At 36.0% G+C, this 21,896-nt stretch overlaps 1 protein-coding gene across 1 annotated transcript in view; it reads left to right on the plus strand.

Annotated features, from left to right (window-relative positions):
* The window catches only part of Set1 (SET domain containing 1), a 104,111-nt gene that overhangs the window by 2,115 nt on the left and 80,100 nt on the right, over positions 1-21,896 (plus strand). Inside the window, exons 2-3 of the mRNA XM_089095482.1 lie at positions 16,663-16,808; positions 21,197-21,300. Of these exons, the coding sequence (XP_088951608.1) occupies positions 16,667-16,808; positions 21,197-21,300 (246 nt within the window). The 5' untranslated portion in view covers positions 16,663-16,666. The remainder of the gene's footprint in view (positions 1-16,662; positions 16,809-21,196; positions 21,301-21,896) is intronic.

Raw genomic sequence — 21,896 nt, forward strand, 5'->3', positions numbered from 1 at the left:
GGGGCAAGAGGATATAGAGTTGTTGTTTACCAGGTCTGGTACGGTGTGTCTGCCTGGCTTCTTATGAGAGATGTATTTCCAGAATAATTTTGGGTTTTCCTTGACGTTTTTGGCCAGTCGTTCTTCCTAGTTTGAGGTCAGTTTTCTAGTTCTGGTTTTCTAGTTCAGTTTTCTAACCCTCTTCTGGTTTCTAAGTCTTAGACAGGTCTACTTGACAGGTCTAGGCTATGACCTGTTAAAGTTTCCACAAAACAAGATTTTATCTTCATTTTCAATTATCAGTTTCTTTTACCTTACCTTACCTTACCTTCTACCATCTTACCATCTACCTTCTTACCATCTAGCAAGAAAAAAAAATTCATAGCACATTCAGGAATTGTAATTATTATTTTGGTGGAATTCTACTTTAGCTACTTCTTCCTATCTAGAAAGGGGTTAGGTTATGAAAAATAAAAGTTTCAGTAGGTTAGTGAATCCAGGGCCAAAAACATAGCCTAGCCCTAGGCTACTCTAAGAGAGTCCAAGCTTCTATAAAATAAAATTTCAAAATAAGGATAAAATCCTTTTTAATAGCCTAGACAGTGTATAATAAATTTCACAAAAAATACCAGATATTTTGGTCACATATACAGTGACCATCATCAGTAGTAAAACTAAAACAATTTAAAACAAAAGTTTATATACTAAATCAAATAAAACTACATATTGTTTAAATCTCTAATTCTTTTCAAAGCAAAGGCAGAAGCTAGCCTCTTTGACCTTCTTGGATTTGCTTCATTAGAATTCAATGATATAACATCTGGACAAAGGTCAACTACCTTGGCCTTTGTCCTACATTTTATTGTCATAGAAAGGCAGTGTGGTCTCTGAAATTATCTATGTCCAAGCTTCTATGCTAACCCTCTTCTGGTTTCTAAGTCTTAGACAGGTCTACTTGACAGGTCTAGGCTATGACCTGTTAAAGTTTCCACAAAACAAGATTTTATCTTCATTTTCAATTATCAGTTTCTTTTCTCTGGTTTTAGTTCTGAAAATACTATTCCTGTTATTTGAATAGAATTTTAGGCCATATACCTTAGGTTTTTTTTCTAAATTTAGGAAATTTATTTACAGATCTTTGAAACCTCAAAAATTGGGATTGAGCAAATCTGTGAAGCTGACAACACCTTTGTTGTGCCTCATTTAAGCAGACAATCTATTTTGCTAGGTTTCACTTTTATAAAAAAAAGATTTTTAAAGGTTTTCCCTCTAGAGAGAGAAGGAGTAGAGATATGTACTTCAGAATAACTTCCCAGGATATACTTCAGTCTATAGACCAATCTCTGAAAATTCTATTTTCCTAACCCAACTCCTTTCCAAGATAGCAAAAATTAGATAAACTAGAATTTTTCCATTATTTTAATTAGTCTTATCATTAGAATGCTATTTTGAAAATAATTTTGCAATATTTGAAAACAGCCTGAAACTGCTCAAAAATGATGTCATAGCAAAACTGACATTATTTTTGAAGGGTCTCTGGCTTTTTTAAAAAAATTCTGCATATTTGTTTTCATACTAACATTTTACTAGGTTGGTAAAAATAGTGAAATAATAATTACTATCTCTGAGTCAGCTACAAATGGCAGTTTTTTCTCACTAGCCAGTTTCCAGAAATATATTTTTAAACTTTTGGGTACTATAGGCTGTTTTGAGCCCTCCAAGGGTTCAAAACATAATTTCTCCATGAAGCAGTTATTGAATTATGAAAGAGCATAAAAAAAGCATCAAATGATATATTTACTTTCATCCTAGCTAAATTGTGTTGTCAACTACAAATTTACCCCTCAATCAGCTACAAATGACAATTTTTTCTCACTAGACAGTTTTTAAGAAATAATTTTTAAACTAGTGATTACTATGGGCTGTTTTGAGCCCTTTAGTTTCTCTAAGGGCTCAAAATAGAATTTACCCCAGGAGCAATTATTCCATTTGAAAAGAGCATAAAAAGCATCTAGTGATGCATTCACTTTCTTCTTAGCTGAATTTATGAATATGTGTATATTTACCACAGTCTCTAGGACTACTGGCATAATTGTATTCCAGCCCTCTCCCCTAATTCATGAATATAAGCTCTAGAATAATCTGCCATTGCAACAGCCAACATATAAGCAAAATATCAAGAACCAAACATTAGTTGTTATGAATTTTTTCCCATATTAGCCAAAAGTTTCAAAAAAAGACTGTCTAATAAGAAAAAAAGGTACAATCCCTATATGGGCCTCTAAAGAAGTCCAACAAGAGATGCTAAAGTCAAACAGGAGACATATGTTGAAAAACCAGTTTTTTTCAAGATGATTCAAGACACTGCTGTAGAGAAATACATTGTATAGTATGGTTTTAAGATATTTAAAGTGTTGTTTTTTGGAGTTTAAATGGGGAAAAAGGTACCTAGGTTAGGTTGTGTATTTAATATATGCAATGCTTTGCCCCCCCTAATGTGCAAATGTATAGCCCAAATTTGTTCCTAAACTATTATATAGTCATCCTATTTTATTTTATTTCATTAACATCAACCAAACAGCCCATATAAAGGGATTGTACCAAAAAAAGAAAAAATTGTGGCTGACTCAGGAATTGTAGTTATATCCTTTAGTGTTAACAGCAAAATGTTAATTTTTGTAACAAACTTGAAGGAATTTTTAAAAAGTGCCTAGAACTCCTCAATAAAACAACAGCAAATAAATAATATACCACTGGAATAATTATTGTTGAAAACCCTAGACAGGAATCTTACCACCCCCTCCCAAGAACAAAAAGGAAAAACACATTTTGCATAGCATTGATGCATTGATGTGTCATCTGTTTCTTTTTTTCTTTTCTTTTTTTTTAGTAATGCAGAATGGGGGTCTTGAGAAGGAAACATGTAAAGAAACAATCCTTACTTCATAATATCCAGAACAAATGTAGGTAACACATTATAAAGCTGCTTCCACTATATCCTCCTCCCCCTCCCCCCTAATGTGCAAATATATAACCCAAATTGTACATTTCTTATGTGTTTTTCTGTTTCTTGATTTAATCAGTGTTGAATCAATTTATATGGGTACTAAGTTGAAATAAGAATCATGTATGGCTCTATGCTTGGGAAATACATACATTGAGCCGTGTATTTACACATTAAGAGGGGTCATTGGCTCTAGTTTTAATAAGTAGAATTGTTATTGTTTCAACAGGATTATTGGCCACATCATGGCTTTTTTCACCTATGTATAAGAAATAGATTGTCAAATGTCCAGTACCTTGTAAGTTACAATTGAGCAAAGGGAGGCCTGTGGTACTTAAAACACTTTCCGTTACATCTATTTCTCAAGGTTTCACTTTTATAACACAAAGGTTATCAAAGGCCAGTGCCTTTTATAGGAGGAGAGGATGGAGGGTGGTACTTACTACTTAAGGCTCCTACCACATTGGGGGCAGCATAGAGAGTGTTGCAACTCTGCTCCTCCAGGCTGACCAGTCTGCTGCTATTAGTTGGGCCTCATTGACAGCAATGTTAGCTATCTCAAGGAATTCATTGAGGCTATCCTTCCACCTTGTCTGAGGTCTGCCCCTTGGGCAAGACCAGCCACGAGCTTTAGCGTCAAAATCATAGACTATTCAGGCTGGGGTTGTTGTTGGCATACGCAGGAGGTGTCCAAACTATCTGAGAGTACGGTGTGCTATTTGGATGGAGAATGGCACTTGGGAGGTGAGTGCAAGCAACCTTGTGTTGCTTACAAATTTGTCCCATTGAAGTCCCTCAATCCAATGGAGCTGTTTTGTCTGGCAGACGTCTATCATGCTGAGGATTGTTGATTTGAGAGGCCAGGTTTCTGCTGCATAGAGGAGGATTGAGCTTATGAATGCATTATAAATTTGCATCTTTGTGCGCCTAGATATATGCAACATTCTCCAGAGATTGTTGAGCCTTCTGATGATAGACAAGGCTTTTGATACTCGGCTGCACACCTCTTCCTCTATAGAGCCATCATTAGACAGCACAGAGCCAAGATAAGTGAAGTTCTTTACAACTTCAACAGGAGCTCTGCAAACAGTTATGTTCTCAGAGGTCAAGAGTGGGCTTGGGGGTGGTACTTGAAAATATATTTTCAGGTGATCTTTGAGGCTGAATTCATTCCTGAGAGTTTTATTCAGCTTCCTCAACTACTTTCCAAGATAGACCAAACCCCCCATCTAGAATATTTACTGAAAGATTCTGCTCTAGGCTGTATACAAAACTTTGTTGATTTTATAATGTTTTCTCTTAAAATGGCTTTATTTGGAATTATGAACCAACTGCTTATAAGAAATAAGAAGCATAAAAAACAATTCAAATTAAAAAAAAGCAGCACATTTTTATATGCAGCCCAAACCTGAATCTGACCAATTATAGGGGACCAGAATGCCTTTGCAAGTCTTATTATTTATATATTTGCAAAGAGCAAAAAAGATGTGCATAAAAAAAGATTAGCTAGCAAATTAATATACAAAGCCAACAATTTGCCCTTTACTATACAAAACTATATACATCCTTTGTTTTATTTTTTTTTCAAATTAGTTCTACCTTGGATTATGATCCAGCTGTTGGTGAGAAATAAGTACAATAAATAACATAAACTAAGAAAATTAGCAAAGTATTTTATACAGTCTAGTGCTATATCTTGCCTTGGTAAGGTTTTTAAGGTTTGGAACTATACAGTGATTTTAAAGAGGCTGTTTTAGAGTTAATCAGCATAGACATTGTTGGCACTTTTGCTTCATGTAATAGGGGTCCTCCAACTTCTTGGAGTGTCTTCTTGAGACACTTGAGAGAGACAGTGACAGAACTTGACTTGAGAGGTCATTTTCAAGCAGCTTAAATTTGTCCCTTTTTATGATATATTAATGTGGGGAGATTACTTGATTTTTATAACAATGAAGGATAAGCTTTGTTGCTCTTTTTTGGAAATCCTCAAGCATGTTCACATCTATCTTGTACTATTGTTTCCTTGGGCCATGTCAGATTCCAGCTGTGGATAGACTATGAGTCTTTGTTGTTTTAACTACACACAGCTGCCTGGTGGTGAATGTTTCATGGGCCCAATGGCTTGGATTGTTGTGCCCAAGATGCATAAATTTGTGTTTTGAAGCATTGAACTAGAGACACTAATCAATTAACCATCTTGATTGTGTGTTCAATTCTCCTTGCATGGTCAAGGAATTTTGACCTGTCCCAGGACCTTGCAGTCATCAGCATATACTTTCAGAGGTTCTATTTCATGCTGAATGATGTGAGCCCTAGGATGGAGGCCTTGTGAAATAAGGGTTCAGACTTGACAGTATGGCCATTGCAGTTGCAGCAGGACCCTCTGAGTCCTGCCAGTAGGAAAGGCTGCTGTGGAAGCTTCTATGCAATATCTTCATGGACACAACACATGTTTAATTTCAAGATTAGTAGTTTATGTTGTTTTCAAGTGCTTTAGCTTAATTGGAACTCTGCCTTCAAAGTAGAGCATGATCCCACATGGCTTTATTTTTGCTGTGCAGTCAGCAAGTCTTCCAATCTCCAAATTTTCCATCATTATTCTCTATGAATTTCAAGTCACTCCAGATATCTGCAAAACCTTGAGTGCTCTGTCATCAATCTTCCAAGAAGATTTCACATTTTTTTTTAACATTGTCATCTGTTTGGGCTGTTGAAGGATGTCTTAAGGGAGTTTGATTATCAATTGACATTTTGCAACTTTTGAAACAGGAAACCACTCAAGCACTTGAGTTTTCCCCATAAAATCATCATTGTAGGCTGTTTTTAGCATCTCAAAGGTTTCTGTGGCTGTTTTTCCAAGCAGGAAGTAAAACTCAGCCATGTGCAGTTCACAAAGTCAGGCATCACAAAATAATGATGAGCAAGCAAAAAATAATTGTATTAATTTTTACACAGACAGAACACATCCTTCTACAGTGATGGCATCTTTCTACAGTAAGTATGACTGATGAAAAGTAGTTCTACCTTCTCCTGCCAGCAAAAGCTTTACACTGCAGAAAATCCACCCTCTAAAACATCAGTCTGGTTTCTTTTGGGTGTTTTTGGTGCTTTTAAAATGAGACTCCTGTCAGGTTCTGTCCCATTGAAGGAATGAGCTAGATAATATAGCCTGTCCACAATTATGGTTGTACTGGTCTCTTGATTGTGCTGTTGCAGTTTAGAAAGAAGAAACAAAACAGTGGAAACTTTGTCTGTTGCCAAAGGTTCTATTAACTGTTTTAAGCATTGGCAGCTAATAACAGCACAAAAATTGCCTAAATGGTGGGTAGGATAGATGGGTCACTTTGTTGTATTGGTTAAGGAGAGAGAGTAACATTGGCCTATAGGGTGGTTGGGATGAATTGGTCATATCATGGTAATGTTCAAGGATAGATAATTTCCTGTAGCTTCTTGGAATAAAGCATACCAGTATGAATTTGTTTGAACTGACTTGCATTCCAATGGTACCATGACTTGAATATTCAGTTAGCAAAAACTTGTACTCAGTGTTTTTCCTTCTGTGTTTAAACCCACTTGTCTTTCAAGTCTCCCAAGTTTATTTAGGAAAGACCATGGTCAATTGCTAAGTTTCTTACTCCTGGTTTAACTAAAGGAGACACAACTGGCTGAAAGATAAAAGAATGGTGTAGGATTGGTGATAATGAGTTTTCTTTTTACTTCAAAATATACAGGGAAAACCTTAGCTGTTACAAAGGCTTTTACACCTGGAATCAGCATGCTTTGTTGGATGAGCACAAGAAACAGGTTGCAATCCATATCAATCTGTTACAGTTACAATTGTGTGGATTTGCTAGGCAACAGTCCCAATCAAAAGAGCCATCAGCTAGAAATGGAGGTAAAGCTCTTGAGATTTTTTACAAAAAAAGAGGCTGCATACAAAGCAGAAATCATATGAGTACTCATGTTCTTGCAAGCTTTTATGTCTGCAGCTTTGTGTGATGGAATCATTGAGGTCTTTGAAGCCTTGTTTCCTGGTAAGCTACCACCCAGGATGTTGATGAGTGTGAATAAAGCTATGTACTTAATAACTGATGCACTTCACCCAGACTGTAAACAGAATCTTATGAGGTACATGGGTGAAGCTCACTTAGTTCTTGAATATGACAAAATTACTAACATTGAATAAATGTATTGAAGAAGAAAAAGTCTGCAAAAGAGCTTGTGAATGTTGGAACATGTAACATTCACATTGTGCACAACACATTCATGAAAGGGCTCCTGGAATTTGGAGAGGAGTCATCCAATTTTGTTTTCATCTTGAGGCATTTTTCCCTTGGCTTGCCTGCAAGAGGCAAGGCTTTTTGAGAATGCCAGAAAAAGAAAGGTGTCCCATACAGTAGTTTCATTCAGCATGTCTCAACAAAGTGGCTGATGTTGGGTCCTGCTGTTTGCCAAGCAATTTATCAGTGGCTAGCACTCTTGAAGTATTTTTTGCATTACATGCCATCAAAGAAACATTTGAAGAATGTTGCATCATCAGCAAATTACCTCAAGATTGTAAGTAATTTAAAAAAAAAATATATGCTTGCAAAACTTGAATTCTTGTATTGACTGTCAGTTTTTTTTGTTTTTTTTTACAAAATTTACAGCAATATTTCAGAAGAACAAACCCCTTGTGCATGCTCTTTAGGCTGATCTGAAAAACTTGCTTCTCACTGTCTTTGGCAAGACTTCTGAAATCTGACATTCTCATGCCTGCTTATGAAATTTTCACCAGTTTGCTTCAGGACTTGGACAACTATTTACAGGACACTATTGTAGGTGAGCAGGTTGAGCTAGCATTAGATACTCAGAAACTCACCTTGTCAGAAAGACAAGTATTTGGTCAAAAGGTGCAAAGGCATTTCAAGGCAGCTGCCAAACACTTGATCAAGAGGTGCTCTGTTTCTTCTAATAGCCTTCTCAAAGTGTCTAGGTGCATGGATCCCAAGGAAAGGAAAGGAGCTAGAAGTCTATCAGATACAGTTGTGCTTACTTGAAAGATCCCATTAGGAGTAAGTGTTGATGGTGTTAGAAGGGAGTAGATATTTCTGCAAGCTAAGAACTCAGTAGAACTAATGCCATCACATGTCAACCATTACTGGCATCAAATCTATATGCTATGATGGATGCTTTTGGTGGGCATAAATATATGCTTTTGTCAAAGCTTGTAAAAACAGTATTGACATTGTTAATTGTTAATGCCTTTTTGAAAGAAGCCACTGATTGCTTGCATAGAGCACTGGCTTCAAAGGATATTGGGGACATTGCCTTGGCCAGTTACCTACAAGAGAGTGCCATGAAAACACAAGTAGGGGAGAACAGGGCAAACTTAGACACTTTAGTTTTCCAAGCATAACTAGGTACTGGATTGACATAAAACAACTTATTGTGGGTTGTTAGAAAGGGGAAAGTCTGGCAAATAATAGTAAATTTTTTCAGATTTTTTTTTTAGATAACACTGAAGCATGAGTACCTTGAAAGTAGGACCTTGTGTCCAGCTTCACCCCATACATGGGGTGAAATTGGACAGGCATGGGGCAACCTTGGACAAGACAGTTATAAGCAATTAAACTTTATTCAAATACAGAATATTCCTGTAGAATGATACATAATCACTCAAAATCATATGAAATCTCAAAATTGCATACAAAATCAGCCAGGAACATTGCATGGGCATCTGGGTTTCAACTAGAATTGTCATTTTAAAGTGTACATCAAAAGATCACAACCAAAGACAAGTCCCTGAACTGCACAACCGGTTCTGCCAGCTGAAGAGGGTCAGGAAGCCCAGTTCTATGTCATCAACATTGGGTATATTAGGAAACATGAATTTGTTCCCTTGTTTCTAAAAAAGTTAACCCTTGCAAACTGCTTTTCTACAACACCAACATAATACACATGGGCTTTTTTCTTTCCATACTCAAACTTGACAAGAACAAAGTCTCCAGCTTGAATGTCCTTGTCTATGTCATCCTTATCTGCCTTGTGGAGGTGTATAGAATTGCCAGATAAATTGTCATCAAGTTCAATGTCACCACCACTACTTTCCCCTGTAGATTCAACTTGTTTCTTGGCAGTGGGCTTCTTGGGCATAAGCCTTTTACTCTGCTTTTCCTTTCTCGCTCATGCTTCAGCTTCTAAAGCATCTTTTTTGGATGTATTGGTAAGGATACGAGTTTGACCTTGCTTTCTTGCATCCCTTCTGGGTATTGTCATATCTGCTCTCAGATATGGTCTTACCACTTCAGTAGTTTGATTTACTTACTTGGTTTCAAGACGAGAAGGTGGAGGAGAAGAGGGAGAGGGTATGGTTCCATATTGAGTAACAAATTGTCCAGGGGTGAATGATTTGGCACCTCAGCAGGTAGAAAGTCGAACTCAGAAAATACACTTCTGTTGAAGGGCCAAATTTCAGCTTTTGTGAAACCAACTGTTTTATTTTCCAGGTTGAACTTGCAAAGGAATGGTTCTTTGCAGAGCTGGGCAGTCTTGTGAATCGTAATTTGTTTACCTGGATGGATCTGCAGCCAGGTGTTCAGTGATTCTCTCATTGCAAACTTGAATGGTCTGTAGACAGAGACGTCCAATGGCTGTAAGCAATGGGAACAATGGGGAGGAAAGGTCAGGAGGTGGACCGAATTGTCTTTGCACAGCTGCACTAATTCCACCAAAACATGGCTATCATGGTTGTCAATTAGCAGTAGCACAGGGTCTTCTTTTGATGGTATCACCAGCTTGATGAAGGGCTCAGCAGAAGCTAGAAAATTGATGGAAGTCATCAAACCACTACGGTGAGAAAGCCTGAGGCATCCTGGGGGGCCTTCTCAAAAATGCTGGTTGTTTACCTTCACCCATGGGAATATAAAAACGGGGGGAAGAGCTTGACCAGTGGTTGAAATAAACCCAAGTATTGTAACATTTTCCCCTCTCTCTGCTGACATTGTCTGGGAAACTTGCTTCAATCCCTTCCTTGCAATTACTTTTGGAGCTGGCAATACAGTAGGAACCCCAGTCTCATCACAGTTCCAGATATGATTTGGTGGGAACTTGAATTTTTTGTAGAGTTTCTGCAGGTTGTCAAAGAACAGATTCACAACCACTGAATTAAAACCAGTGGCCCTTGCCTGGCTGGTATTTTCAGGCTTATAAATAGATAGCTCTGGGTTTCATTTCATAAAGCCTGAGATCCAGTCAACCCCAGCTATGTTGTCTTGCACCCAACTCTCTGGCATTTTGACGCCAAACAATTTGCCCCATTCAAAGGCAAGTTTCCTTGCTTCTTTCAGAGTGCAGCCATGACTCATCAGCTGACATTTTAGGAGATACTCTACAAGCTCTTTTTCTTGTTTGTCAGAGAAAACAGTTTTTCTCTTGGCAATGGGCTTGGGCGACCTGGGGGTGTAACTGGGTTTGCTCAAGGTTATTCAGCAATTCCTTGTTGATTTTTCAGAGCATAGCTGACACTTGGTTTCTTCAGTCCATAGGTTTTTGTGGCATTTCTAATAGCCTAGATAGTCTACACTCTAAGACTGCATTCACTGCCTTCTCCATGGGTTCAGCATCTGGTAGATCATGTTTCCTGATATAGTTGCAAACCATTGTCCAACTAGACAGAACAAACAGTAAATGCACAGGAAATAACCTGAAAATAGCTTTAAGAGGCTATGACATGTTCTGTGTCAAGGGTGACTCCTTTTATTTTATAGTAGGCAAAAAAGAATATGTTTTGTTGAAGTATAACTAAAAGTTAACTAAGAAATTTAGCAAAAAAAAAAGTAATTAATTAATATAAAAAACAGAAAGGTAAAGGTATGTAAGGTATTTGTTTGTGGCTGGTAAATATTAATTTTGAATTTTATAATTTATTGAAATCCATCATTTTGCACAAAAACTATTCCATCCAAGAAACATAGCCCATTCCCTATAAGGTAAAACAAATGGTAAAGAATGGGGCATTGAACTTTACAGTCCCTACTGGCAGTGCTGATCTCCATTTCTTGGCCCTTCAGCCAGAAAGTGCAATGGGGGGTTGGGGGCCAACCATCCTGTGCTTTTGCACACCCTTTCCTGTTTACCTTCCCCAGATTTCTCTATGTACCCATTTAAAGCTGTGTGGACTCTGGCTGAGCTTACAGAGTCACGCCACTGACCCCTGTCCCAAACCAAGTAATTGGATGCACCAGGATTCGAACCCTCGCCCTCTTGGACAAAGAATCCTATATCCAGCACACCAATCCACTCGGCTATAAGTTCATATTCCACTCCCAAAAAGAAAAATCAAGGAAAGAAATAGTCCCTTTTGCAGTTCAGACCAAAAATGTAAACATAAATTCACCACCTAACAAACCATGATCCTTATAGAAACCCAAAAGAAAAAAAGAAGAGAATATAAAAACCTAGTTTTGAATATATTTCTTTTTTTATTTTTTTCTTAAACTCAATCAAACCACAGGAATCTAAAAACTTTCTCACTATGGTTTTGTCAGAGAAATCCTATGATTCCTTATACACATAATACCATAGTTATTTATTGTACTTAATGCCATATAACATCAATTTAGAAATTATTTTAAAAATCAAAGAAGAATCATCTGATTTTCTATGTTGTAATGAAAACAGAACAGAAAATGACAAACAAAAATGGCTTGGGGTGAAGTTGGACACTTGGGGCAACCTTGGACAGTGTCCGAAGTCGCCTCCAAATTGCTGTCCAATCTCGCCCCTATCAAACCCAAGTTTAAAAAATGGCGTCCTGAAAAAAAGTACTTGGAATAGACAAATCAAACTCAGGGCATAGATAGAGGATATATCTAGCAACTGTACAGTATCAACAACAAAGAAAAATTACCACCTTTTGTTTTGTACCGCAAATCAAGCTGATCTTGTGACTCCCAGATTTTTTTAAGCATCAAAAAACTTTCTTACCTCTGATTTTGGAGCTAACAGTTCTGTTAGATTTCAAACTTACCGCCAACGTAGACATACATAAGCATCATCTCCTTTATTTTTTTTGTGGGTTGATAGAAGCAATAGGCTAGATATCAGGTTTGATGTCCAAGTTCACCCCTGTCCAATTTTGTCCCGTTCTCCCCTAGATGAAAAGAAAAACGAAACAGATGAAAAAGAGCAGGCAGATAAGGACATACAAAAGAGGAAGTTGGACCTGATAAACAAGTTCACCAATCTCTCAAAGAAGTGAATGAGTTAGCTTGCAAGCTGAAGTCTTATGGGTTGTTTTTATGTATTTACAGTCTTGAAGTTGCTTCTTTTGTTTTAAATAAACATAACTGAAAGTTTGAACAGAAAGAAAATGGAAAAACAAAGACAACTGAAACTCCATGGAAAATCAATTCTTCCAAGGCTCAGGAATATGATGATTCTTAGGATGATTTGGCAACCACTTCTGGATCATGAGCAAAGGAATTTTTTGACTATGAATTGCAATCAATATCCCTTCTCACTTTGGTCCCTTTTTTCATCCCCCAAAAGTCCCTTGACAGGTCGTCAAGTCCCTTTTCTAATGAGCAGGAATCACTCCCAGTCCTGGTCTACTAGAATAACTCTGATAAGCCCAACCCCTGTGAATTCTGTATCTTCCTCGGGAATACTCTAAAGGAGTTTCCAGATTGGTATTTTCAATTAATGGGTACATCTCCATTTGTTTAGTCCCTGCCATGAGAAATGTCACAGATTCCAAGAGAGCAAAGTATGCTATTCAACCCAATAAGTCAAGACAATCTTTGAAAATCAAATTAATAATTATTTTCAGAATTATACACATGTTTATGCTGACAGCTGTGTTAAAGACTGACAAGCTGGTGCAACTGCCTGTATCCTTGACATAAGTTTGAATGCCCCTTCCAAGTACTTCATCAATACTTGTCTGCAGAATTATTTGTTGTCAAATTATAATAGATGTTCCAATAGATTTTGAGACCTAAACATGGAATATCCTATTTTGATCAGATTTCCTCTCTTCTATTCATCTATTAAGCAATATAATATTCCATGCTGATGATTATGACCGGAAAGCTATATCACAAAAGATTCTTGCTTTAACTTCAACCAGAAATTCCAATAAATCTCTTCACATCCCAACCCTGAAGGAAATCAAATATAATTAAGCAGCAGATTCTCTAGCTATTAAGGTGTTATAAATCCGTCCTCCAAGAAATATCAGGACCTCAAATTTTAGAGATGTTATTAGGGCTAAAGCAAAAATGATGTATCATGATTTTGTTAATCCTCCATCAAATCTAATTATGTTAACATGCTCTATAATAAGCTGGACCTTTTATGCTTAATTCAGGTGTTTTAGATGGGACATCCACCATTCTCCCCTTTTCAGAATTTTAATCTGAATTGTATTCTGACTTCAAATTTTAGAGATGTTATTAGGGCTAAAGCAAAAATGATATATCAGAATTTTGTTAATGCTCCATCCAAATCTAATGATTTTAATATGCTCTATAATAAGCTGGAACATTTATACTTAATTCAGATATTTTTAAATGGGGTATCCACCATTCTCCCCTTTGCAGTATTGTTATCTGACTTCTGAAAACACTCAGCATATTTTCTTTGACTGTAATATGCCAATGCTGGTTGTCATACCCAACCAACTGGCATACTATATCAAAAGTTGACATTCTGTGGTGGTGTCTACTCTAAACCAAAGGAGAATGGTCCCCTTGATCATACCTATCTGTAGGCACTGTTAGCAAGTGGGCTTACATTGCATCTGTCATAGCACTCTCCTAGTCAGAAGGCATTTTGCTGGGCCATAAAAACTGTCACAACCCTATTTTTTTATATTTTGTGTGAAATGTTTTAACCGCCATCTTAACAACAGAGCTGAACAAATCCAACATTGAACCATATTTTGCTCTGAAGTGTGAATTAAGGTAATCTGGTGGATGAAAATTCTAAAAGACTGAAAAAATTTACTGTTGACTAAAAAATACTGTATCATTTGATACCCTAAGTAACCTTTCCCTATCCCTTGATTTGGGAGGAATGCTATATAGTTTAATGACAAAGATCCAAAGAAGCTTTGTTATCATTAGCATTATAGTCATAATGTTTGCAGATATCATCTAAACTCAAACTGGGACACCAAATAATCAGTGTAAGAATTTTAGAGAAAATAGAGGTGAATGATTCCGTGGCATGTACAGACCTCGAATATATGAAGAAGAAGAAAAAAAAATCCTTCCAATCTTTGTTGTTCCTGTTAAGGTCCCCTTGGTCCAGTCAACTTACTCTGAAAGTTCTGTGTTGATTGGAGAAAAGCAGTGTCATTTTAAGGTTTCACAAATTGATATAGTCCATTTTTTTCAAATTCTATTTTCTCTTAGGTTTTCATGGTTGAATATGCATGCCCAAGAAGTTGGGAAAGCTGAGAAGCTGATTAGGGACAACAAGTGTCAGCTTATTTTGGGCATCGTGAATTGATAGAATAAATCTTTTTAAGTAGCTTTTGTCTTCATTGTCTTGAGGCAGTTTTAAGTGTTATGTGTATAGAGTGTATATGTTATGTGTATAGTTATTTTGCAGAACTTAATACAATTACCTATAAAAATCACTTCCAAATATTTGTTGATGGGTCAAAAATGAATGAGAAGGTTGCAAGTGGTGTTTTCTTTCCTCACCTGAAAATTGCAATGGGCGAGAGATTATTTAATAATTTATCTATAATGTCTGCTGAGTTAAATGCCATAATCATGGCATTAGAACACCTTAAGCAAAACCAACCTTTGATTGAAAATTCGAATAATATTATCATCTATTCCGACTCTTTATCAAGCCTTGAGTTGCTAGCCTCAGCTCCTCAATATAAGTTGGACATTGACACTTATCATTGTCTCAGTATTATTGATAATCTTGCTTCAAGTGGCATAAAAACTTACTTTCAGTACATTCCTAGCCACTCTGGCATAAGTTGTAATCATCAGGTTGATGAAATATCAAAAAATGCTATAAATATTGACCAGCCAAGTGGGAGACCAATCCCAATTAGAGATATTTACCGATGGGGGCTATCAGATATTAATTTCAATAAGATTAATCCTATCCTTTCCTCCTTTCCCAATAAGTATCTTTCAAAAATTTATCATAGAATTCGTTCTGGAACAAATGGACTAAATTTTCTTGCATTCTCATATAAGCTTTGTAATTCAAGTGGTTCAATTCCCCTGTCCCCTCTTTGCAGGCATTGTAATATGAATAATGAAACAATTGACCATTGCCTATTTGAATGTAATATGCTGACGTCTGCACAACATACCTTGCTTTGTAAACTGTTAAAATACTTCAAACACCACAAAATCCCACTATCAGCCAAGAGCCTAGCCAACTATACCTGCACACAGAACATAGAAATTGACATCTATCATCTTATATTTGAACTCCTAGAGTCGAAAGATCTGCTGAAAGATATATGAATATATCTAACAAATATGAGGTAATCAAGCCAGTAGCTCTGTAGCCCACAGAGTGAAGCAAAAGGAAAAGGGCTAAATAGTTTTACTGAAAAGCCCGCCTGCTGTTAAATAGAAGAAGAAGAAGTGTTTTCTGGACATAAGGGCTCCATTGACCCAATAGATTAAAGAGACAAGTTTTCAAGCTGTCAAGAAAATTGTCAGACCTGTTTCAGGCAAACTAATATTTTCAGGAATGTTTACATAGAAGGCAATTCTGCTTTTTTTTGTGAGAAAGCTTTGGAATTTATGCGTCCTGCTTGCTATAACGAATGGAAACATTATGGGATTTGGCCTTGCACATGCATAGGTTCCAGGAATTGTGAACCTAAATGTCAAGTGTTCATAATAATACACACCTCGACTATGAACTTGTTCTTAAAGAATTTGATAATAATATATAATATACAGGTCAATATTGCATTTCTGTCAAGTATCCTTGTAAAGTCATCCTGGTGTCTGAGTTATTTGTGGTCTTTACTAATTGCATCTGGACATGGATTTGGAAAAGCTGGAAAGTATATTTTAAAACAAGCATAAAGAAATTACAAATAAGAGAATTGAAAAGAGTAAATATTTTAGGGAATTGAACTCTAATATCATGTCAAGTTCTAGCACAATCTTGCTTTCAAACCAGAGAAAACATTTTTCTTTTACTGTTGAGGACTGGCTCTATACTGCTGATTAGCAATCTTTCACCTGGAGATTCCAAGACTTCCCCCTTTGTTGCAGATGAATACTTTGCAAAGCTGTTGAAAATGCTCTATTTGATTGTAACGAAAATATAGCAAAAACAAAGGACCTGAAACATATATACCACATATCAAAAGACCCAGAAAGATTCACTGTCATCATTGAGATTTATACTTGTATTAATGATCAAGATGATGTTGCAAATGTCTACTGGTGTGTTTATGCCACCAGTTCAACTATAGCTCCAACCTGTGAAATGAATTCAGCATTATTTACCTGACAGACATTTCAGCTTAAGCAGTGAAAAGACAGTATCCAAAGGTTCAAATACCTGGTGTTTTCTAAGCAGAAGACAAAATAAAGAAAATATGTGGCCACATCTTGTCAAAGAGATACTTATATTATGTTAGAAGTATCTAGTGACTTTGTGTTTTCTGATCTAATAACAATATGTTTCATTTATAGTTTGATGGACTCAAGAAATGGTTCACACCATGGAAGGCCACGGTCACCCTCACATAGACCTTTCTCACATTCCTGGAAACTTCTAGTGGACCCACTCTTAATAAAAGGACAATCTAAGCTTGTGAGATATGATGGCATTGTTCCAGGTTAGTGTTGGTATTATTCAGCTCTTTAAATTTTAATGCCAAAATCAATGATTAAGTTTCCTTTATCTGCTGAGACTGTTGTCATTTATTTTCATGTCCAAATGGCAACAGTAAGCATTAGCTTGTTGTTGCACAAAAAAAAAGAAAAAAAAAGCAATACACATAATATAATAAAACACCCACATCTAAAATAACAATACTAATAATTAAAACAATAACAACAATAATAGAAATAAAAACCACAGGAATAAAAATAGTTAATGAAAACAGCAAGAAATTCAGCATAACACATATTGTACTGAGTTAATTATATTATCCCTGTTCTTTAGTTTAATACTGATGTTCAGGAAGTTTTTATTTTCCTAGTCAGCTCTGGAATGATGATTTGTTGCTCCAGGAAGTCCTGATTTTCTTTCTGGCACTTTCATATTGTGAATTGATTTATGTGACTTAGTTTGTAAATATATCCTTTCATGTCCCACTTTTTATCTGTTCCTTGATATCTTTTGTTCTCCACCTTCTCTGTTTCTTTAACTTCTTTCTCTTGTACTCATCCTCTCTTTGTGTATGTTTTCGTACTGTTTTTCTCCGCTCCTCACAAGTTAGATTCCAGGCAACTAATAGTTTTTGTATTAGTTAATTTGTAACTAGTACACTGTAATATTAAAGCAATTGGTTTATACCAGGGGTACAGTGTTGCATTTTCACACAAAAATTCATGTTTTTCGAGAATGCTTCAAAAATACTGTGATAAGTAGCATATCTTTCTTAGGCATTGACATACCTTAGATGCATCAACATAATGATATACTGCTGGTAAGACAATTTACAAATTTACCAAGCAAAATGACAACCAAATATGTTAAAAAAGAAAAGAGGAAATGGTAAACACTAGTGATATTCCTCATTACCAAAAGTTGCATCAATGTCCAAATATATATTTGTTCTGTAAAAACAAATTTAGCCTTTAATGCTTAATTTTTGTATATTTTTAGTGGGTAGTTAATAATTAGTTGGCTAGATGTGTAAGGGTAACAATTCTTTCTTATTAGGAATAATGCCAAATTTCGAGAAAATTTAGACTTAGCAGACTTAGACAATTATGCAATTTAGACTTTGTAATTAGATAATTTAGCATTTTTTCATTTCATGAAGAAATAGTACTAATATTAATATAAATTTTGCTTCAGTATCTTCTTCTTCTTCTACTGAAGAATTCAGTATGGCCATACAAAAACTATCCAAATAATATAGTTATCAATTGATTGCTGCCCGTATGTGTCCTCTTTCTGTCAAAATATAGTTGCAGTTCGAATGTAAACTTTAGACTTGAAAGTGAAAGCTATGTAATAGCTTTCAAACTAGTTACAACTTTTAGTCATAGGAGGGAGTATTTTTTAACTCATGTGTAACCAAAATATTTTACATATGTATCGAAGCTTTTTGTTTGATATTTCATAAAATCCTTGCAGACTATGTCCAATCATAATAACTATAGTAGCACCTAACAAAAGCTTTTACTTGCGTTTTTTTTGCACAAGCTGAATATCTTCCGAAAAACATCTTCATACGAAAAGAGTATAAAGAGGGACAAGAATACACTGCTAAATTTTGCACTTGTATTGACACTTGATAAAAAAAGATCATTAATAAATAACAGGTCCTTTTATACATAAGCGTTTAATTTTTTCAGAGTGACTGCGGCCCGTTGTCTCTTTGTCTATGGGGTCACAACCCCCATTGGGGGCTGTAACCCCCCAAGTTGAGAAACGATGCTTTAGAGTGATTATCAATCCAAGAGTAGGAAAAGTTCAAACATAAGGTTAGTGAAAATAAAAATGTTCAATCGCAATGTCTATAGATATTGAGAGTTTACAATCTGATTGTAAATTTACAATTTTTTGGCTCATTAAAATTTTATGTCTTAAAATCCACTACACTTTCTGAATTCCTACATTTTCCTGAATGCCTCCAAACCAGAAAGCCTCCCTTTTTCTGTATGGCCTTGCTGATAAGTTATTCTTGATCTTTGATTAAGACACCTAACAAAAAAAACATTTCAGATTTTATGTTGTTTAATTTAAAATTGCAGAAGAAACACGCTGTTCTGCCCATGATATTTTATGTAAACTTTTTTTTGTGTATGGTATTATCGACAAATTTTTTATTATGGGGTTACTATAAATCTTCTATCATATACTTTGCCTGTTTTTAGTGTGTTTTTTTCTAAATCGGTAATTGTTATGATCTTTTTACTCATGAAGGATCTTTTCTGTTGCGAGCAAATTTTCTGATCTATGCTGGGGTAACTTGAAAGGCGTTATGTTAACAAAACAATAAATTGACAGTAGATTGGAACAACCTGTCTACTGGTATTATAAAAAAAAATAATAAAAACAACTAAGCTTCTCAATAATGACTGACTCGAAAAAAAGAACCAAAAGAGTTTGTAAGGCCGCAATTGCGCTATGTTTTACAGCATCAATAAATTACAAGGTGAGTAAAATATGAAAGAATAGATCCATTGACAAATAAGGGATCAACAGAGTTCGTAAAAAGTTCTGCTTTATTTGACTCTCATTAAGGATAAACGCAAGGACATTGCATTACTTGACTCCAGATCTGCTGGGGTAACTCAAAAAGCCTTATGTTGCGCAACAAGGGTTTTACAGGAAAGTGGAACAATGTGTTTTGGGCTATTTGACTGTTGTTAAGGGCGGATCATCCCATGTTTTTGTATGACTTGTTTCAATATCTGCTGGGGTAAATCAAAAGGCGTTATGTTGTGCAACATGGGTTTTACAGGAGAACGGAACTAAGCGTTTTGAGCTATTTGACATTTTATTAAGGACGCCTAAGGGGCCGCTACAAAAGACCTTATATGACTTGATTCCAAACCTACTGGGGTAAATCAAATGATGTTGTCGCGTAACAAGGGTTTTATAGGAGAGCGGAACAATGTGTTCTGGGTTATTTGACTGTTAAGCTTGATTAAGGATCATCACAAAGACCTTATATGACTCGATTCCAAATCTGTTGGGGGATATCAAAACGCGTTATCTTGTGCGACAATGGTTTTACAGGAGAGCGGAACTATGAGTTTTGAGCTATTTGACATTTTATTAAGGACGACTAAGGGCCACTGCAAATAGCTTGTATTAAGACGACAAAATAGATAAAGATCCTCCTGACCCATTAACGTCGAATCGACGTTTCAGTTGCTGGGTCCTTTTTTTATAGGGACAAGTAGCAACTTTGTCACCAAACCTTGCTGCAGCGGGGATTGATCCCTGGTTCCCATAAAGCGGAACATTTCGTTCTGGGTTATTTGACTCTTATGAAGGGCCAACACAAAGACCTTATATTACCACTCCAAATCTGCTGGGATAACTCAAAAGTCGTTGTTATACAGAATGCATTTTAGAGGAGAGCGAAACAACGTGTTTTTGGGTTTTTTGTCCTTTTATTAATAACAATTAAGAACTACTACAAAGACCTTGTATTAAGATGATAAAAAACACATCCTTCAGAACCATTGCTGGCACATAGAGTGCCGAATCGACGTTTGAGTTGGTGGTCTTGCCCGGTGTTGCTAAGTAGAGCAGCAACCTACTATGCTATCCCAGGGTTAAAGACCTTAAATTACTTAAATTAAAGACCTTAAATAGCTATTTGACTGTTATTAAGGGTCACCCCAAATACCTTATATTGCTTAAGTCCAACTACGCTGGCCTCACTCACAAGGTGTTACGTTAACAAAACAGTGATTTTATACGAGAGTGGAACAATGCGTTTTAGGATATTTCACTGGTATTTAGGCCCAGATATTTGTGCAGAGAAGGCTTTTTGACCTCCGAGATATGATATAAACAGTCTCAATATCAAAAAGCGAAACAAAGGACTTATTGCAGTTGTGAGAAAAAAGGATATTGTTATTTGTATTCAAAATCAAATAAGAGAAAAATCGGTTGAACAAATTTCAAGAACTTATCACGGATTTTTTTCGAGGGGGGGGGGGTACAAAAAAACTTTAAAAACGTATCAAAAATATGTTTATGTTCATTTTTGTTGCGTACGAGTCGGACAAAGATTTTTGGAGGGAGGGGGAACATGACAGCTCAGGGACAAATAATGGGACTCAAGTTTCTGCAAAGGTCGTTTAAAATAAACAAGGGTAAATAATAGCTAACCAATTTCCAAATACTTTCCTTAAAATCCCTGATAATCTTAAAAAGTAAGTTTGTCTAGAAAACAGTAGTTTATCCTAAACTATTCTAATGTCTTTGGCTGTATTATTTCTAGGGTTTCTGATTCTTTATGCATAAATGGTTTTCAGGGATCAGTGAATATTGAATTTTAGCAATGTTTAATTTTTTGTCAAACTGCAGGTGATCCCACTTATTCGTCTGTTTATGTCAAAGATCCTAGATCTTCAATTGGTCGAAAATGGGGACGTCTGGAGCCAATGGATTTTCCTGTTCCAAAGTTTAAGGTAAACATTATACGAGGTATTTACAAAGATTATATAAAATAAGAAGACTTTGAAGGACAAAAAAATCCGAGAAAAAATGATGGCCTGCTAGTCTTTCAAAAACAAAAAGAACAATTGTTGCTCAGATCAATCTATGGGTTAAGCTTAGCAAGATCGGCCCTGATTAGCGGAAACGACATCATGTCATTTTCCTCGTTATCAAAATTATGTTCGTATTATTGACACATTTTACCCATGAAAAATAGATAAATGAATTAGAAAATCTTGAGGCCATTATCAGCCAGACAAATCGTCTGCTGAAAGTTGTTTCGCCGAGTCTGGTTTTCCAAAATTCTGAGAAAACGTGTTTGAAAATTTTGACATTTGTATCTCAGAATCGGATGTAGCTAGAGCGCAGACGTCTTACAGCAATGTCAATTAGACCATTCGAAATTTTTAACACAAGATAGCGTTTCTGAATCTGTTTTTCCAAAATTACGAGCAAAACGAGTTTGAAAATTTTGACATTTGTATCTCAGAATCAGCTGTATCTGGAGCGCTGACGCCTTACAGCAATGTCAATCAGACCATTCGAAAGAGATTTTTTTTTAAAAACA

Source organism: Artemia sp. Qi Xiang Cuo, chromosome 10, assembly GCF_049724085.1.
Source record: "Artemia sp. Qi Xiang Cuo chromosome 10, ASM4972408v1, whole genome shotgun sequence".
In the NCBI taxonomy this organism is placed as follows: Eukaryota; Metazoa; Arthropoda; class Branchiopoda; order Anostraca; family Artemiidae; genus Artemia; species Artemia sp. Qi Xiang Cuo.